Genomic DNA, 21,102 nt, shown 5'->3' on the forward strand with positions numbered 1-21,102 from the left:
GGGGGCCTACAAGGATGCTGGGGAGGGGCTATTCATCAGGGACTGTAGTGACAGGACAAGGGGTAATGGGTTCAAACTTAAACAGGGGAAGTTTAGGTTGGATCTAAGGAAGAAGTTCTTTACTGAGAGGGTGGTGAGGCACTGGAATGGGTTGCCCAGGGAGGTTGTGAATGCTCTATCCTTGGCAGTGTTCAAGGCCAGGTTGGATGAGGCCTTGGGTGACATGGTTTAGTGTGAGGTGTTCCTGTCCATGGTAGGGGGGTTGGAACTAGATGATCTTAAGGTCCTTTCCAACCCTAACTATTCTATGATTCTATGATTCTTACAGCTATTACAGGAAAGATGACACAGGGCAGGCCAGTGACTCTGCACGTTCCTAGCTCTGTGCTACACAGCTCTTGACAAGTTTCCCTGTCTGGAAGCTCCACAACATTTTGGGGTATTAGCCATCCAAAGGATTCACCCACCCCTCTTCTGTCTTGCTTTAAATTGTAAATGCATTCCATAACCAATGATCTAGCCTCTATGAAGCATATGTTGTTTTAATTTACAGTCAAGGAATAGATATTTAGTGACTTGCCCAGAGGAAGCTGGAAACATGGAGCATGGAAAAACTCTCAAATTCCCGTATTTTTCTCAACCTGTTTAACTCAGTTAACACTAACATAGCACTAATAGGGTATTTTGAAAATGGAAACAAATAGCAGCAAAACATTATCATCAGTTACCTGCTCCCTCTCAAAAGAACCTGAACCAAAGATTATTTTCCTAGAAGATAAAAAGGAGTTACCAAATCATCAGTGCAACAAACCGCCGCTCAAATTGGCAATGCAACTCAGGATGCACAAGCTGTTCACAAGAAAACGCAAAGCATATGATACTTGATCCCGTATTTTCACTGCTGGTTAGGACTTTGACAGACTTCCAGCTGTAATTTCAATTTGAGTGCAGTGTCAACCCATCCTGTCTGCTGTACCTTTCTGAAAAATGTACTTCTCAGTAAGGCAGGAACATCTGCCTTCCACATAAACCAACTTGTGTACTGTCAGTTTTCAACATGAAAGTAAAACCGCAATAAAATAAATCGACATCAGCCGTCCAGTTGGTAACACAAAGCTATCTGAACCCTTATTTTTCATTAGTACGTTGTCTTTTTTGGCTCTGTCAACTTAAGTGCCATATTTCAAAAGATAAAGTTTGGATATGCTTCCAAAATATTATCGCCAACAAAATTTACTCTTCATACTTAGAAATGGTTCTCACCTTTAATATAGCCACATACATAATTGTGAATCTTAGTAATAGTTTAAGAATGTTATTGGGAAACTGCTCTGTTAAACAGATTAAGAGTTATTTCTATGCATAGCTATGAATGCATTTTCTTATTCCCTATTTCATATTAGAAAACAGCAAGTAAAAATTTCTGATTTCTAAAAATAACTTTGATTATCCCTCAATTGTAGAGCTGTCAGCTAAAGACCTGAAGTGCTTTGGCTGCATTATTTCTTTGTGAACAGTTATACAAAATAGATATATCTATAAAATACTTCTTAATAAGCATCTCAGCTCAGCTCAAACATTAAAACCTGTTTTTTTGTAGCACAACAGCTACAGAAAACCCTCATCAGGGTTCTTTGCCTCACTGTGTTAAGCAATTTCCTTGATCACAAACCATTAATATTCAGATGGACATTCTAACTATTCTATGATTCCATGACATGACTACTGGCAACTCTATGGTTTATATTAATCTGATGATAAAACCTAGGCAATAAGCAAACTATGCTAACTTCTCCTACATTTAAGCACATTTCTACCATGGTAGCTGACCACTGAAGCAACCAGGAAACAAATCAAAAAGGGACAAATGGAAAGCAGTTAAGATGCCATTCTGTAACTCAGGATACTTGTCCCCACACTCTCGTAATTTATGTCAAGAGACAGATGGATCAGATGAAAACTGCTCACATGCTTGTCCCTGAAAGGATGCTTTCTAGTGGGCATTCATATTTATTGACAGTAACTTCTTAGAAGATGAGAGTAGATGAAGAGCACCTTAACCTGATCTGCTGAAGGCCCATCACCAAAATCAACTCAATGTTACGCTCTTTAGAGCAGGAACTGATTCATTGTCTGATAGTATGAAACCATGAACAATGAGATCTGTTATTAGGGCTCCAAGATACAAGTATACACATAAATACCAGCTGTAACAGTAAATGAAAGCACAGTAATACAATAAGCTGCTAAAATATCTAATATAATTAGCAATGAAAACTCACTTTAGCTCAACTCTGAAACCAAATGCATTCATAGACCCAAAATTTTCCCTGAGAACAATATTCCATCACATTTTACTGTGTCTCTCCTTTCCCAACACTCCCTCCCCCCCTTTTTTTAAGAAAGCATTTGAAGATAAAGCTTTAAAATCTTTGCCAAAAAAAGAGGTTAACACCTGGACAAAAGAGGCTCATACAAACAAGAGAAGAATCTCCATGCCCTCACAATTCCCACAAGAAAACACAAACCAGCTTCTTCACGACATTGACACTTTTCTTTCTCTTACCAGCCTAAAGCAAAACGTATTTCCTATAAGCCCCAGTTATTACAAACCTTTTCAGTAAAACTCCAATTTTTACATGAACTATCTCTAGTTCTAGCAGAACATGACAGGATTCATGAGAATTTTCTATTTTGCAATGTGTTTAGAAAAGCTAAGCTACTTTCACTCCAGTGACTGCATTACACACTGGACTACCCTTTGCATCTACGTTAATGCATATTTAAAGTAATACTAACTAGAAAAAAAGCCAAACTAAATGCTTACTTATGTCAGCAGATCAGTTTTAATGAAGATGTCATGTTTTCAAAAGGATACGAATTCCATTCATTCCAGAAATTTTGAAGTCATCAATCAGCTGCACAACCATATCCTTGTTGGGATCATTAGGGTCACTTTCACGAACCTAAACCAAGAATGGAAACACTGACGTTTTAGGGTAAAAATCACTTCAAAATACTAGTTAGTTAGCTTTCCACATGAAGTTAAACACTATTTTGGAGCTTCAGAAATCACAGCAACACATAAAATAAAGCAGAAATGTAGGAAAAAATACATAAAAAGAGTTTAAAACCAATATTCTGCTCTATTTTTAAATTATTTTTTTCTGTTATTATTGATATTGAGCACTGTATTGCATGGGTGATACTTACACATTTGAGCAACTTTATTTCATCCAAGGCTGTCTCTGTATAATGTTGGGCACTTTTGACAACTTTCATTGCAACAAACCTTTTTCCCCTGGAAAAGAACAAGAATATTTTCAACACATGCTTTGAACTAAAATAGACATACTTCAAAGCTTGGGAAATTTTGCGTAAAGTATTTCTTAACCTAATATATTCAGGCAGAAAACACTGACATTACAATTAAAACCAGCTTCTATCAATACTCTGTTAACAGTCTGGTATATTGAATATTCTGTCTCCTTGACGCTAATGCCTTTAAAAGAGGAATTTGGTTACATATTTTATCATTCAGTCAAGGTTTATTTTTTCATTTAAAACAATTAAAAATAGTAGCTCATTCCTGCATTTTCAAGACAACATGCAAATTCAGTAAGAAAAGCTAATTTGTCAAAGAAAACAGATACATACTTATTTCTGAGAGCTTTTGTAAGCTACATCCTTAACCAAGTGCAAAATAAGAGTGCAGACATCTTTCTCCATAAAAAGATAGCAAACATTCACAAAACTTTATCATGCATGTAAAACAAAAGATGCTCCAAACAAAATAATGTATTAAGGAAAAAGTAATTGGAAATAAACAGTTTTCTTACTGCATATCCCAGCATAGCCAGACTGTAGAGAAGTGTCCCCATCCTAACTTTCTAATAACATGGTACCGGCCGTTGAAAAGATCACCAATTTTCACTGGATGATATCCTCCTTTCATGAAAAAATGAGAAGAATAATATTCAGAAAACAAACAATAGTTCCCAGTTTTCAAGTAATTCTTGTAAGTATAAATCTTTCTGTTCAAATTGTCCTGTACTATAAATAGGGTATCTAAAGAGTATTTACTCCAGTGTTAAAAATTCTGCCTTACTTGGCCTGGAGGGAAAAAACTCATGTCCTGCAACTAGTGTAGAGTTTATTCACCCTTCTCTCTTATGGCTTTTATTTATGGTAAAATTACCATCTGTTTTTTATGTTCCCAGGCTTATCCTCCACTTCAGAGAGAGTACAGGAAAGATCTACATTATTTCTTTTATCGTATTTGAAGGTTCTCCAGTCAGCATACTTTGGATGATTGTAGAATCTCAACAGAGATTGTTTTAATTCCCGTTTGCTTTCTACTAATAAAGGCAGCAATAAAATACTTCCTGAGAAAATGTTAAGAACAATGCAGACTTTATTGATGCTCTTCTGCTTGGCTCCCGACCCATAGCAGCAATGCATTTTTCTCATGTCTGAGGTTTTCACAGTGAGGAAGAAGAGAGAGCAGGCAGCTAAGGGCTTTTTCTGAACTGCTTTTTAATTACTGAAGTCTGCTGTCCTAACTTAGACTACTACACAGGTCCTCAAAGCCCCATTTGGCAGAAAAGCCAATGGGACAGAGCAGGCTGGAGCTCAGGTTTCCAGGCAGTGTGAGGTGTAATGATGCTTTTCGTTTCCTCTGTATTTTAAGAGGCATTCTTTCTCCCAGTCAAATACAGGCAAGTCAGTGATCACACAAGATTATTAATTCAGACCTTAACACACTAGCAACAACAACCACAATTTTGTCTAAATTGCAAACAAATCTCAAGCTGCACCATGCAACCCTCCAGGACATTGCCAGCAGCAGACTCAGAGCAGCTGTCAAGGAATCACTTCTTTGACTCTTTCTGGTCCTTCACAATGTCCCATGCCCAACTGTCTTCTGACAGGATCCTCAGTTACTGACTATTCCACTTAAGATCAGGAAAACCTCAGACTACTTTCTCTAAGTTCCTAGATTTGTTTTGAAATCCCCTGAAAATCTTGTTAGAACCGGTGCCGAGTTAAGACAACAATGTGAACTTATCACTTCCTTGGATTTAAAACTGCTCTTATCTCCTTTTTATCTGTGGAACAGCAATATCAAATCTGGATATATTTATATCCTTTCTTTGCTAATAACATATTTTGCCTTAACAGAAGAGTTTATTTGTAAACATTTCTCAAAGGCTTCCAGAGCAGATTAATAAATTTAACACAATTGTACAACAGAATTATAAAGATTACATATTCAGCAGAATGACAAAGCTTAAGTAATATACTGTTTTCAACTCTGGCATGTATAAACTGAAACTCACACAGAGCTTCAACATTTGTATGTTAAGGTGTGACTTCAAGATTAGCAGACACTCGGTGGTTTGATCACAATCAATTTGATCCTCAAATACAAGCTGACCCATCTGACACACTGCAGCTGCCCAGGCTCTTGCGTGTAATACCCCTGGCAGAGAACCAAACAGCTCCGGCCAGAACAGCAAGGGAGCAGCACTCACAAGTATTCCTCTCGACAGGGGCCAGTCTGAACCAAGTGACAGCAACAAATAATTCCAGATGGGCAGCACAAGTCTGAGCTACATACAGCTCTAGCTTCACACACTTCTGTGCCCACCTGCCTCCAGGTTTATACCACCACAGAGCGTAGAGCATGTTCACCAGGCACAGAAATGAGTTTGATGTGCACAGGTAGCATGGGCAGACATAGGGTGCAGTTTCAGCTCACCCAACCTAACATAACGAGCTGAAGTTCCATCTTTGCCATGAGTATTTTGCACAAGAACAACCTTTACACCTTTAATCCATGACAGTCATACACTATCACACACAGTATTTCATTTCACAAATCATTAGGTATACAGACACCACCATTTTCAGTTAAAAAAGAGCAAAGGAAAAAGAAGGCTCTAGTTCAGGAGCAGGACATGGCATTACAGGAGGACCAAGACATACAGACCCAGGTTAGGGCCAAATCCCAAGACTTCCCTCCATCCCCAGAAAGGAAATGTTTGTGCAAAGCTGTCCGGACAACCCATCTACGAACCTAAAAAGGTATCTTCATTTCCACTGCTGAATTGTGTCAACCTAAGTAAGAATGTGTAACATTGGAAAGCAAGGAGTTCCCACTTGGCAAAGAAAGAAAACAAGTCACTTGTGGAACACCCAACCAGATTTACACTGCAGGAAAGCATGGAGGACATGGACTTATGGAGAATAAGTGTTGACTATTATGATGCCCACTTCATTTGCAACAAGAAACTGTATCAGCCACGTAATAAGCCTACATCTATTGCAGCTTCATTATTAGAGGAATTTTGCTGAATGCACACATACAAATCCATACTGATAGAAACATTAAAAAACAAAACTAAATTTTAATTTGTCTATTTAACTGTCTTTGCAGTAACAGTTGATGAAAATATTTAAAAAAATGGATAAACAGAATCATATTTTAAGACAGCTTTTAAGTGGCTTAAACCAACAACAACAAAATTATACTCTTGGTAAATTATTTCCATAAAGCTCTACTCAGCAGAATGAAGTGATGGATGTAAGTGGAAGTTAAAGAACATACAGCAATTCCATTACTTAAAGGTTTTCATTTATGAAATGAATCAAGCCGGGTGACCTGACAGCTAGAACTACGTGAAACACTTCCACATAATTCATTATAGCAGTATCATTTCTTCCAATTTGATTTTTGTCCCACAGGTATCATTGCACGAAAATAGTAAAAAGTATGAAATGTTATTCCCCCTGTATCTCCTTTGCAAACAGGTATGATTAAAAAACCTGAAATGTATTTAACACCCAGTTTTAACACCTCTCTATGGTTTGCAAACAGATTTTAAAATTCAACAATACAAATATTTCTGAAATGCTTTATAATTTTCCTAAACATGTAGTTCTACTCAATCGCTCCTTGGCAGTTATATGGCTTCAGACGTATAGAAAAACACTCATAGTTCATGCAGCCTTCTGCACTGCCAGAAAGGTGTAACTGGGCCTTCAAGTACATAAAACAATGTCCAGAAGTAAATTTTTGCACTAAACAAAATATCTGCCTTCTTTGTTAACATGCTAACAGCGTAACACTCAATGGTGATGAATTTAAATACAGGTAGACATATGCCTCTAAAAATAGCTGAGGCAAACAAGTGCCTTATAAGGCTGCCTCCCCACAGATGGCTTTTGGCCTACTTGTGCTTCAAAGGGTCAAAAATCAGAAACTTGGGATAGTTTCTTCCCACCAGAGACACGACAGAGAACATCCTACAGAGGAAATACAAGACACCAAAGTCAAGTTAATAAACTGGGGGTTGATAGTTATTTTAGTAAAATCTACGTACTGCAAGAGTAACAATACTATATATGTACAAGCCATGTTATTTTGGTCCCTATAGCACTGCCATAACTAATTATAGCAATACACTAGTGTATGTACAGATACCAACAGTAGCAGCATAATCTCTGAGTATATACATGGGCACAAGATACTTTCTAAGCCACAACAGGTGCAGTTTTGGCAATAATCGATCACCATTCCTGTGCATATTACTTCCTGATTATTCACATCAGCAACATATTCATTTACAGGTTGTGAACAACCAGGTAACAACACTTTTAATTTAAATGTATTTTAAAAACTGGTGTCATCCTACAAGAATTGTAATTATTTAAGTTCTACATGATACAGGAAGTATTTTTAAATAGTCATAACAAGAAAACATCTATGCAAAATTAATGGATTCAGAAGAACAATATTGGTATTTGAAAATATACAATGTATAAGAGCACTGCTGATAACGTAACAAAAAATCCTTGTGCTATTCACTGCAGCACACACAAAAAAGTGTCTCTCACTGCTAGATAGTGCAACGTGCACTCAAGAAAGAGGGTCAGAAAAATGAGATCATTATTCCTAAATGTCTTCTGAATGTATTGGTAATTGTAGCTGGCTAGTTCTACGTTTGTATAGGGAATTATTCCCTTTGTGAACTGGATGAATGGGAGACATCTCCAGGGGCAAGGGTGATGATCAGAGAAGCAAAGAATCCCAATTACATCCATGACACAAGTGGCTCTTAGAAAAATCTCCAAATGTTTCAAAGCTTTCCAGAAAAAAAGAGAAACTATCTTCACTAAGTACCCCTCCACAAATCACGTAGTTGGACTTTTGGTATTTCCATTCCTTAAACAAAGATCTGACCAGCATTTAATGTAAATTCAGCGACACCCACAGAAGTCACTTCACAGATTTAAACAGGCCCTGGAGGAAGCCCCCAGGGAACACGGGTTAGTCTGTGCTTTACACCGATGGCTGCTAGCTGTCTCTTTCACATCAGATGCTAATTCAAATTAATCCAATTTCCTGATTAAAAATACTATTATGACTATTTGCTAACCACCATGTAACGTGGTGAAGATGTGAGCCCAGCACATAGGAATTTATCCTTAATGTAAAAAAGAAAATTAGTAACAAAAATGCCCAAGCACTGGGAAGTACAATTAACAGGTAAAATGTTGGATTAATTAAAAAATTAATTATATAACACCTCACCAAAATTGCCCTCCTATGAAACTTCAGGCTGGGGTTGAGAACAGATGAAGTATTTCTGTGCCTAACTTAAAAAACTGGGAGATTGCCATTTTGGAGATAGTATGAGGAAGACAAGAGGCACTCCAGTAATAAATTATAATTTCCAGATATTTATCTCCCACTCTGTAAATACAGATAAGGTTTGCCCAAACCACAGAAAACGTATTTAAACTAATAAAATCTATCTCAAATTAATGGAAGTAATGTATCTAAAAGCCATCCCTGGGATTCTTTACCAAATAACTTATTCATTCTCCATACTGAATATAAAAAAAAAATAAACAGGAAGTCTGTATGGCCCCAGATCATCCCAATCTGACCATCTGAGTCAAGATTCTTATGGAACCTTTCCTTTAGCTCAACTCCAACAGACTAAAAAGAAAGAAACATACTGACCAGTCTTACTGGATATTACAGTCAGAGAACAGTAACCGTATTTAGGTGTTGGAACCTTATTTAGGTGTTCCTGCTCCGGCAGGGGGATTGGACTAGATGATCTTTTGAGGTCCCTTCCAATCTCTAACATACTGTGATACTGTGATACTGTGAACAGGTAAACTGGAGCAACAAATGCACTGTTCTCACAGAAACAAGTAATGGTTATGACATCAAAATGAACCAAAGCTTGAGCCATCTTTAATATACTTTCATCAGTTCAATGCTTCAAGAGCAGAATTCAGAAGAACGTTTAAGAACACATGAGTACCCTTTAATTTTTCAGGGAATGTGCAAGTATTCTTAGTGCAAATGTAGTTCATTTTAAAAGCACAGAGATCTCTCTATTGACCTGCAATGGTCACAGAGATTCTAGTTAAGCAGGTAACATAAGCAGGCTGTAAACTCAGACTATTTTGTTGTTTGTTTTGTGATGTAGCTTCTCCAGATGGTGACACTGTGCAAGAGATACTGGAACACAGACAACAATGGATAGGTCGAAATTAAATGCAACCCTTACTTTAGGGAAGAAGTGAGGGCCTTGAAACGCTTAATCAAGGAAATAGAGATGTATACAAGTAAACAGATGTTTAAACCACAGATCCTTAATCAGTGATGGAATATGCTACAAATACCAAAAGAATTATCTTAAGAGACAAATGTATCGTGACAGAAGCACTTTTTTTCTTTAATCAAAAAAATACATGCTTTAGCAACATGTTTTTCTCTTCCCTACTGCAGACTTCAACATTTAGTTTGAGTTTACTGCATTGTTTTCACAACTGGTATCTGTAAGCTACTTAAGTATTTGAAATATCACATATTAATAAAGCTTCTTACACCAAACTGAAACAGTCACTTGAACGAAATAGTTAATTTTTTTTATATAAGTACAGTATGTAACTGTAAAAAAATAAAAGTAGTAAACTGTAAAAAAATAAGTACTCCTATGGGAACAGACTTGCAACTTCAGCAGAGACATAAAAACAAACTTAAGTACTGACCCTCCTGTACTGTAATTACATATTTTTATATGTTTAATGATACTTAAAATAATATAAGCAACTACAAAAACTAAAGAAATCAAAAGCTAAAACAAAGATGTAGAGAGCCTCAGACTATGCTGAAGACTTGGAAAGACGACATGTGAAAAAGTATCTTGGGCTGGTGCAGCTGAAAGAAGGGGAAAGAAGACACAGATGAAAAAGTAAATGTAGTTGATGGTGTTAAAGGCATCAAGAGATTTTACAACCACTTGAAATGCGGAGGGTTGCTTGCTTTGGTTTGGGTGTTTCTCTTGCAACTAACGTCAATCCGTAAAAGTTTCTTCTCTTATAGCTAGAACATCAAGAAGAAATCAGCGATGCAACATTTGTATCCTTATGGCAAAATGTATGAATAAGCTATGGCTAAGTGAAAAAGTAAAGCTGAAGACAGCTGTACCTCTGGACCTGAAACAAGCAGTTGTTTATAATTCTCGTATCAATAAATTCTGTAGTTGAAGACCAGGTCTTTAAAAGCCACCCAAGAACTAGAGTTAATATCTGCATGACAGTGCCTGCCTTTGTGGACACTGATGAGTGTACACACCTTTACAGTAATCTGCAGGATCCTCTTGCTCCTCATCGTCAGAGCCCAAGATCTCCTCCTCTGGCTCTGGCGGGGTGGGCTCCGGGAGGGGCGGCGGCGGGGGTGGTGGTGGAGGTGGCGGTGCAGAGGGAGCTTTCTGCTGAGGCTCTGGCCTGGAAATGAAGAGAGAACAACTGAGTAAAGAGCTTTCCCACAGGGTAACACAGCCCTTCGCGAGGGTAAGAAAATGCCTGGGGAGATACTGGTCAAGCGTGCCTCACTTAGGCTCCAACTGTCATCTTTCATACGATCTGTGGGATCCTAGGGAGGCATGGACAGAGACGCACCTGACCAGACCAGAAGCAGGTTTCAGTGAATTTGGACTTAATCACTGAAACAGCTTATATTAAGTATTATAAAATTTTCAATATTATATTTGAAAGCATATAATATTAAAAAGAGGCATATAATATTGCATATAAAGCATAAAATATAAAGCATAAAATCAGACAAGCTTTTAGAATTCCCGATGAGCAAATGAGATGTTAGACCTGTCTCCTTGAGCATGATTGAGAATAAGTATTTTTTGGAGAATACCAAGTTATTCAAAAGCTCCTGCCTGCCAGCTGAAGGAAGATCTCATTAATATACAGCAAGAAACAATCTTTTAGGGACACTGACACAAACCAGATGACTTAATGCACTTCTCATCTTTAGCTGCTGCTGCGACTATGAGAAGCTGTATCAGTATAAAAAATAATACAAAAACAGCTATTAGGAAGTAAGAAAGAAAAATTAATCTTCCTAGGCAGCCTATAATGCATTCCCAGAACACGGAGAGCTTGCTTTAATATGCACTAATAGAAAAAACAGAAAACTACTACAGAAACTCAACACTGTGGTTTTGTCTTGCACCTCCAGTTTAGAAAGAAAACCAAAAAATGAAATGTTTTATATCCTGTTGTGTAAAAAGGCCGTACTTGATATTTCTAAACACTTTCAAACTACTCACATTTTGAAATTCTGAGTATTTTCAATACCCATACAAATGAAATCCAGGGTTGATGCACACCTGTTTGTCAAATAATTAAGAAAGCCTTCCCCAAACAGGTGGATGCTGTTAGTTTTTTGTATTTATCCTTCAAACAAATAAATAATATATTCTTGCCAAATGATATACTTGCAAAATACCTTTGCAAAGTAACTTAAAAACACTTCTGCCATCAAAAGCTGTTATAATTTGCATTTGTATCTACTTCAACGCTAAGCTGTCTGAAAAATACCATATTAACAGTATTCTGTCATTCATGCAATAAAAAACCAGGTATCTGTCATTTGCTAATTTTTTAGCTCCTAAAATTTAGATTCAAGTGCTTTCCTGATCAAGAGTAAAAATTGTATTTATGTTTAACCCACTCCTCTAAGTCCCCCTCCTCACAATTCCCCACACCACCCCTTCTTCTTACAAAATGCAACTGTTCAAGTCAAACAGAGCAACTGGAGTCAAAGAGTACACAGTTGGTCAGAAATGAACTCCCACTGGCAACATGCACCGCCTGGACATCAGCTGCGGCTATGCCTCTGCTTTAAAGGACATCACTGGAAGTTGCATGCATACCAAATTTATCTCCCTGCTACCCCTTTCAGATAACAACATTCTTGCATTCATTGAATAAACGGTCACATTGAAAAATGAATATCTGGAAATAATTTATTAATGGTTTAAGTTATGATGAGAAATCTACCCAAATAAATTCATTTATGTAATTTCTCAACACATGAAGCTTAAGGCATAATAGAAGAGAAAGAAAGAATTCATTTGCAGGATAAGCAATAAATATGTTTGCATGTGCTCCCTCCTGCATAAATTATGCTCTGGTTTTTTGCCTTTATCTTTCCTCTTTTTCCAAATAGATGTCACATAGATGTCCCAATGTACAACAGATTGCACACTGTGAGGAAAGTAAATAGGTACAATAAATGGAAGGTACAGCACATCCTCTGATCAGTTCATCTTACTACACATTAGATTAATGGCCCTACAACAGCCTGGTTTCATGGTGTCAGCAAGCTGATGGCCCCCATTCACTGTCTGATGTTGACAAAGCTTTAATCAAACAAATCATGGTACAAGGATCTACACTACAAACCCTGAAGCCTCATCTACTGGGCAGAAGACTATTTTGGATACACAGATGAAGAACTATGAACACTTAAAAATTAATAATGCCAATGATGAACAGGGAAAATAAAGCACAGAAAACTAGTTTGTACTTCATCAATGTATCTGAAAACAGACACATTGATGTGCCAGGCAATACAGGCACATCCACCAGGGCTTAGACTCTTTCTTTTGGACAGTACCATTATTTTACTTTGTTCTGACCACAGGTGTCCCCGTTATTATTTTGGTCATATAAAGCAGCAAACACACAGAAAAACTAGCGCAGGTTAGGGCAATTCAGTACATGAGTTCCAGGCTGAAAATCCACTGAAGTTGTATCGATTTTTCCCCTTGAGATAACAACTTGCTGTATTTCTACGCATGATAAAGACAATACTTTAAAGAAAATTGGAAGCATTCCTGGCATTGAGAGTCACATATTTTTGTCACTTGTTTTGAAATAAGCATCAAGGAATACCAAGAACCTTCCTCCAAGAGAAAAAGTGTACAACCCAAGATTAAAGAAAAGCCAGTATTCTGAGGGAAACAGATTAAGAAACCAGAGCTGCTTCTGAGTCTTTCTCAAGTTACTATATTTTATTTTGTTTTTAAAAAGGCTTTTTCTTTTTTCCTGTCTCCAATCCTAGCTGCATTTGGTATTCAGGAGCATTTTCTTATTGTCCTTTGTGGACATCAGGAAGAAGGAAAGATACTTCCTTTATTTCCTTCTGCAGTTATTCATGATTTTATCTGTGAATAACAAAAAACTGATTTAGACTGAGGAAGATCTTTGCATTATCCTTTTAGCTTTGCTTGCACCTTCTGTAGTAATGAAATATTAGTACATGGAGAAGAGTGAAGACACACTGCTGAGTTACATCAGCCAGACTGCTAATTCTGCATTGTTGGCTTATTTTGTTGGTTTGTTTTTTTTTTTTTTTTTTTTTTTTTTTTTTGCTTCTGTTTCAGATTCTTAGCATTGTTCTTGGATTTCTTTAACACTTCTGGGGTATAGCGAAAGATCAAATCTTCAACACTTGACTTGGCCGCTTAACTTCTGCCTACAAGCTAAATAACTCATCCTGGCACCACGGACGCTTGCTCTTCTGCCAAAACACAGTTTCACAGCATAGAGGTAGCACATCAGTTGATGAAAGAACTCCAGTTTTGCTATTTCTTAGTAGCCTTTTTATTGAATTGGTAAGATAAGCTATGATGAATGTTTCAACAATATATCCTTGTCACGAATGGCATGAACATGCACTTTATTCAGCTTAGATTTAATTTTTACAGCCTAGAGTTTGTTAAAAAGTGAATTGTTTTTCCTTCAAAGTGGACTTTACAACATCTCTGACATTAAGAAACCTGTGAGTAATAAATACATATGCTAACCTCCATTTCCTTTTCAGAAACATAATTGCCTAAAAGCTATCATAACAAGTTATTCAACAGCTGCATTATTCCAAGTTATTACTCTTATTTCCTGAAATGTCATAAGCAATGATACGTAACACATGCATGCAGAGGCATATACTAAATCTGTCTTTCTTTTCCCTGAAGTAATCATTTGGTGCTCTGTGGTGTACCACTATGAGGTTATTCATCATCATCCAAGCACAAACACTTAATTAACAGAAGATGACACACCATTTCTAGATTCCCTGTCAGGTACGCAGAGAACTGACCATCTCCACAGGCTACAATGACAAACCTTCTAATTCTATTGAAAGAAGTGTTACAAACAATTAGCAACCACTAGCCAGGATGTTTTATCCTTTAATTACTCTTTCTTACAAAAACAAATTTAGAGTCCAATCAAAATACAATGAAATCCTATTTTCAGGTTCATCTTAGTAAAAGACAAAAGAAAAGCTGAAGCATTTCTCCTCTAGATTGAACTAGAAGCAAAATACCCGAAACGCTGCATGGAGTCTTACAGAAAATCAATTGCTCACTTTAAAGAAATGCAAAATTACTGACAATTTTACTGTTGTGCATCATGGACATGCTGCTCCATGGGGAGCATGGAGCACGTTCCACTGAGGAACAGCCAACACTGAAAGCAATCTGTAACATTAAAAATGCAGGGACAATTATAGCACAGGAAATTCAGGAAGAAGCATTCAGGTTTTTTGTTGCTGATGTTGTGGGGTTCTTTGCTATTCTTCTGTTCTGGGAAAGGTAAAACAAGAGCCACAAGGGTGATTAAAAACAAGAAATGCCTTCCATATGGGAAGCATGAGAACACAGCAGAACTCTTCAGCCAGGAAAACAGTTTTTGCAGGAGATCTGCAAAATCTTGACAGGAACAGAGAAAGTGAACAGGAAATGTTTTTGGGGAATTTGGAGGAAATTTGGGGAATTGCAGATTGAAGAGGGGAAAAAAAAGGAGGCAGGGGGAGGGTAAACATCATACAAAATGTGCTGTAAACCTCCTAAGAGATGTGAGCTGTACAAAATCCCCAAGTAGGCGTGGGTCCATCTGGAAGGAGATCCAGCTCCCCAGCTCCAGAAAGCAAAATCTCCCATGTTCCTGGGCAAGGCCCTCAGGTGATGCAGTTTAAAGTCTGAAATCTCTACACACAAGTTTCTTCTGGCTGTTACTAACTGCTTAAGAACTCTGCTATTTGAATCTCTTTCTTGTTTGTTCAAATGGTGTCTGCTCTACCAGTTGAACTCTTGCCTGTTCTTGCTCCCAAACGTCAATTTAGCTTAGACAGGTGCCTTCTAACAGTGAGCCCTCTGAACTGGAAGCAGCCTTAAAGGCTTGCTAAATAAATACACACACACAAGCAACAAAAAAACAAGAAACATCAAAACAACTCCAAAGTTCTTGCTCAAGGAACACAATTATGTTGCATATGTCAAGTAAAATTTTACACTGGTTATAAATCTGAATAATTTAATTTTTATAGTTATGCTAATTTTGTTATAATTTAATAATGAAATTATTTTTAATTATACCAGAGGTCATCTCATTGTTTTCAGAAACGAAGTCCATAAATCCAGAAGGAAACAGAGCATAAGGAGACATGTTTTTAATAAACTCCAATAAACTGTTAATATGAACTCCCAGAGACAGCTTTGTTTCACATGAAAAGTGCTATTTGTGCTTTTATACTGGTGCAAAACTGTACTGCAATTTCTAATTCCTGAAAATCCATGCATAAGAAGAGAGACTGCTGGCATGTCACAAGCATGAAGCAGTGCCTACATCTGGTCATTATTTCACAAAATTATCATTCCTCCTGGGTCTGTTACCATTCCTTCGAAAGATACCATCATGCCATCAAACATCAACAGAAGCTCCAGTAAAAGTCCTCCTGGAGCACAGCAGGCTGAGACATGGTAGCTTCTGTAACCTCAAACAAACAGCAGGCCAGAGAATGAAATTTTCATTCCCATCCTGCTTACTAGCCTTCTGGGGGCAACCCTGGGCATCAGTGTATACCCAAAGTCCAAGTAAATTGCCAGAGAACTCTGCTTTCTTCCGTTCAAAACAACAGGTACTATAAATAAATACCATCTGAGGCAGCTAGTACTGCAGTCTGAGCATGACACCACCAGCCCAGCAGCAGAGTGATGGTGCACATTTCCACTCTTCATCACAGGGCTGCTCCCTTGCCTCAGCCCTGGATCTAGCGATGACACAGCCATGATTGATTACGAATCCATGAACTGGGCTCTGTTACTCTGCAGCCCCATCAGAGGCAAGGTTAGCAGGACCAGCACATTTCCAGCAGCAGAGGTGAGGAAAACCAGTAGCAGCCTACAGTTATAATCAAATCACACGTAACAGGGAGCAGTAAGGTCTGCCAGGTTTGTAGATATTACAGGAGGTAGAAAGCTCTTTTGGCTTTCTTTGACATGGAATTACACCAAGTTCCCAGAAATAATTGATTTCAAGCTCTGAAAGGCAGTCCCAAATGAAGTTTTATTCTCATACACATACAATTCTGTTAGATTGTTCTTAAGACAGTGAGCCAGAAGCCAAATCTATCCAGGAAGCCTCAATCTTAACTGAACTTGCCAAGGTATTTGTTTGCTTCTTCAAACTGTTTTTCTTGCAGGATTCTACTTCTCAGACCAATTACCTATTACGGACTTTCAGAGGGAGAAAAGGTCAACAGCTAAAAAAGAGAAAACAGACCTAGCTGGTAACACAGCAGGAAAATACCTAGAGGTACACTTAGCAGCCTGCACTTCAGCCATACTTCAAGTCACTGGTAAAGTGTTGTAAACGGTGAGAAAGTTACAAAAAAATATAAAATCAAAAAGGTAACAATTCCTAAAAGCCAAAGAGGAGAAACACAGCTGTCATAACTGTGGAATACGTACTGCTCAACGGAGAACAGAGCTCCTTGTATATGCATCCTAACACGTCAAAATGAAGCCTCCGCCTCAAGTCAGTCAGATAAGGAATACTGCTCCTGTGCCATGATAAAGACCTAATTAAAAACCAAGCCAGTCTCATAAACCACATATAAAGTTTCATCTTCTCCGACTGCAACAAGAGTCCTTTCTCACACTACATGGCTCCCTCCTCCATCTCCCTGCATGTACACCCTTACTTGTGACCCATTAGAAGACCTGACAGGAATCACTGGCACACGGTAACAGCACTAGCCAAGATCTGCTTTGACTTCTTTGTCCTCTCACTATGGGTGAGCTGTGTGATGGATTAGTTTTAATGGACTGACTCAGAAGTGTATAAATGGAAATTAATTTTTGACTTTCTTTTAGGTATGTTACGTTGTAGTACTTAATTTCTGACTGTCTCTTTGGCATGTTAAATTATAGTGTTTCTAGTCTTATAATAAGATATAATCAGAAAACATGCTGTTGTTGCTTCAGTACCTTCCAGTTGCCACTAGCAACAAATTTGCAAGTTTTGAAGGGGAGGGGGAAGAAACACCCTCTGCTCTCCAACAGCCTTATCTGCCCTTGGAAAAGTTAGCAGATTTAACTTAATTTAGCATCAAAACCCCTTAAGTCAACAATCCTTTGAAGTCAAAGATGAACTCAAAAATGAATTCATAACTGAATTATGAAACGTGGGATACAGTCTTTGTTTACCAGTACAAGGCAACAACTTCCTCAGAGCTAATATAAACATACATACACTACAAGGAAGTATATATCCAATTTATGTGTGTCAGAAACCACACAAAGACAACCGTGATAACCTTCAGAAAAATGAGCAGAAGTAAATCAACAAATGCAGTGGTTCTCACCCCTTCCTACCTATTTAACAGCTGAGTAAAAAAGATTTCATAGGAGCACTGAAATTGTAACTCTTCAGTTAACAGCAAAAGCAGTCAGCAGCAGAGTACCTCTTGCCTCCCTCCTCATAAAAAGCACCCTGGTAAAATGTAATCCTGACTTCACATGATCATTTACATGCACAAAAGCATTTTTCACCTCCATACTTAGTTAATGTTAGGAAGACCCATTCATCCTGTTAGTGCAAATGCCTCATGCCCTGGATTATACCTGGGAACTCAATTCTACAGGCAATAGGAAGAAGCCAAGCCTTTTGGAAGGGACAAACACTGAGGGACGTAACTAGTGGGAGGCTAAAGGAGTCTGAAGGAAGAAGGTTGCATGACTAAGAAATTAGAAGAGCCTTTCTGCCTGCGGCAAATACAAAGCACCACTGAAGCAATAAATTCTGAATAATACCTTCTGAACGCCACCATTGGAACTCTATCAATACCAAGCTTCATTCCATTCACCTTGCTTTTGAGAAGCTGGAATGAGGCTTTTACATGAACTCTATAAATTAACAATCACAGCTCCTCTTTACTAACAGACTTTGTTACAAAATGAAGGACTGACCTCAAGTTCTTCTAACACTCCCACCCCAACTTCCAATGCCAGTAACATCTCCTCCATGTAACTTCACCAGAATTTTTACGAATCTCTGCACAATTCCTACTGGCATTTTATGAAAGTACCTGTGTTTGCACTACAGTACCAGTAAATACTAAAAAACAAAGCTAAGCAAGAGCAACTTAAAACTTTTTACCTTAAGTATTAAACATAAGTTGCAAATATGCCTATCATTCAAAAACATTTGCTGGTGTTCAAGTGTAACTGAAATTCTTCCATTTTGGGTGTACGTGGCCATAAGTACAACGTATGAAATGCCTACTTTTGAGTTTCTCTCTATATACTGCTCATTTACCTTAATTTAAGCATCTGTTTTCATAACAGAAATACAGAAAAGCAGCAATGAGATTGCAAAGTCCAGCAGTAGTCAAAAGTGAGAAAACAGCAACAAGTGTTTTTCACAGAAACTCGTTCACGCAAATGCAGGTAAATAGTGAGCAGCTGGTTGTACATGTGCTGTATTTTAACATACGGCCTCACATACTTTGAGGGTTGCACCTGTACCTGGAGGCAACCAAAATTACAGCATCCATTCTTCTAGATCTAGTATTACTATAAGCAAGCACTTCAATTTGAAACCTGAACACTGACCATGGTTAAGCTAGGAACAAGAAATATGCTGCCATTAAGCACAAACACAGCATGTCTGCTGGTCTGCTTAGACCTGCACCCTGGCTTTGCTGAGCTGTCTGCATCTGGGAGACAGTTTTTGGCGCAGCAACTCCTAGAGGTGAAAAGAGAAGGAATCAAGAACATGGTCACTCTTTAGCTCTGAATGACAGTCCAGAAGAGAATGGCTTTTCGTGTGCAGCATGAGGACTTTCATACCATAGAGTAAGACTGACTCAGTGAGGCCACCTTCATGTCCTTCTCAGGTAACAGACCATGCATTTCACGACCCTTTACTTGGTCTTTTTGCCTTCTTGTCTTCACAGAGGCAGTGGCAATTATTACTGTTAAACATGGAAACACTTTTCATTTGTATAATTGTTTGATAAATTCACATAGAAGAAAACAGTAACTTAAGTTCCTGTGGACTTTACTTTCCATACTTTTAAAGGCAAAATTAACAGATGATCTGATTCCTCCACATGCCATGTTGTCTATTCAACATTCCCAGGGAAACACCTCTCAATCCTTTATTCCCATCAACCATTTGTCTGATGGGTTGGAGAGCCCATTTTGGAACTCTCTTTTTTTGAAGCTTGCGAGTGACCTTTCACTGGGGTGGATCTGCACCAAGCAGCAGCCATTTCAGGAGAGTTATGGGAGTCACTTCAGCATCAGTACAGCTGGTTCAACTGGTTTAGATGAGGCAGTTCTGGACACCAAATACTGTGACAGTTCCTGGTGAGGTTTTCAGAATCTCATTTGTGTCAGCAAACCTGAGAGTAAGGGTTATCAGACCATCTGACTCATCCCAGCCTTGGCGTGTGTTAACTTGCAGCATGGATGCTGGATGACTCGCTTACTGGAATATTCCTATTTCTAACAGCAAGAGAGAGCCTCATCCATGACAGAAAAGCACTCAAGGAATCCCAGCTGTCGTGGTATCCCAGATGAACATTCTCCCTTGTTGACAGGATGCAACTGTGAATATGCACCCACCTCACAGAGTGAGGTATTTCCATATCCTATGCCTTACTAGAATACAGAATGCTGGGACTGAAGCTTCCCCTACCAGGTCAGTAAACCGTACACCTCAGGAAAGGAAGCTCATCTTGTTAAGGTAAATTCTGAACCGTTTACAAGAGGAAGTGGACAGCAACTATTACCACCAGGAGGCTATAGTCTCCAAATCACCTCTTTTTTACCATGAGTAACCCCATCTCAGGGTTTCTTGGGGACGGACAACGATGTCTGTACCTGACCGCTACACAGAGCCATTTGCAAAGCTGAAGAACTTTCCAACTTCAGAAGCCAGATGTCCAGGATAATTCTGACAGTAAAGGCCAGAAACACTGTGGTGCCGAGTCCTAATGATAGTAAAGGATAGCAACATCGTGACTTCCAACCCATGACGTACTACAACCAGAAGCTGAGGTCGAAGGAACATTTTAAGTTTACTGCTGCTGAAAATGGAAACATTAAGGTGTTATGGTGGTGGCAAAGCTTCTGATCTGACTGGTGCTAAAACTAAGACACGCTCACAGGCCCTTGCTCTTATGGGAGACTTTAACCACCCTGACATCTGTTGGAGTGAAGGTACGGCCCGGCACAAGCAATCCAGGAGGTTCCTCGATTGTGTGGAAGACAACTTCCTTCTGCAAGTAATAGAGGAGCCGACAAGGAGAGGTGCTGTGCTTGACCTTGTGCTCACCAACAGGGAAGGGCTGGTTGGAAATGTGACGCTCCAGGGCAGCCTTGGTTGCAGTGACCACAAGATGGTCGAATTCGAGATCCTCAG

The 21,102-nt window shown here is 38.5% G+C and overlaps 1 protein-coding gene across 5 annotated transcripts in view; it reads right to left on the reverse strand.

Annotated features, from left to right (window-relative positions):
• SRPK2 (SRSF protein kinase 2) overlaps positions 1–21,102 on the reverse strand; it is a gene marked incomplete at both ends in the record, with an annotated part of 147,784 nt that overhangs the window by 37,675 nt on the left and 89,007 nt on the right. For all 5 annotated transcript variants that reach the window (XM_080621794.1, XM_080621797.1, XM_080621798.1 and 2 more), the window contains 4 exons: positions 2,879–2,966; positions 3,214–3,301; positions 3,840–3,948; positions 10,661–10,812. In XM_080621794.1, coding sequence (XP_080477920.1) covers positions 2,879–2,966; positions 3,214–3,301; positions 3,840–3,948; positions 10,661–10,812 — 437 coding nt within the window. The remainder of the gene's footprint in view (positions 1–2,878; positions 2,967–3,213; positions 3,302–3,839; positions 3,949–10,660; positions 10,813–21,102) is intronic.

The sequence above is a fragment of the Psittacula echo genome, assembly GCF_963264785.1.
Source record: "Psittacula echo genome assembly, chromosome: 1".
In the NCBI taxonomy this organism is placed as follows: Eukaryota; Metazoa; Chordata; class Aves; order Psittaciformes; family Psittacidae; genus Psittacula; species Psittacula echo.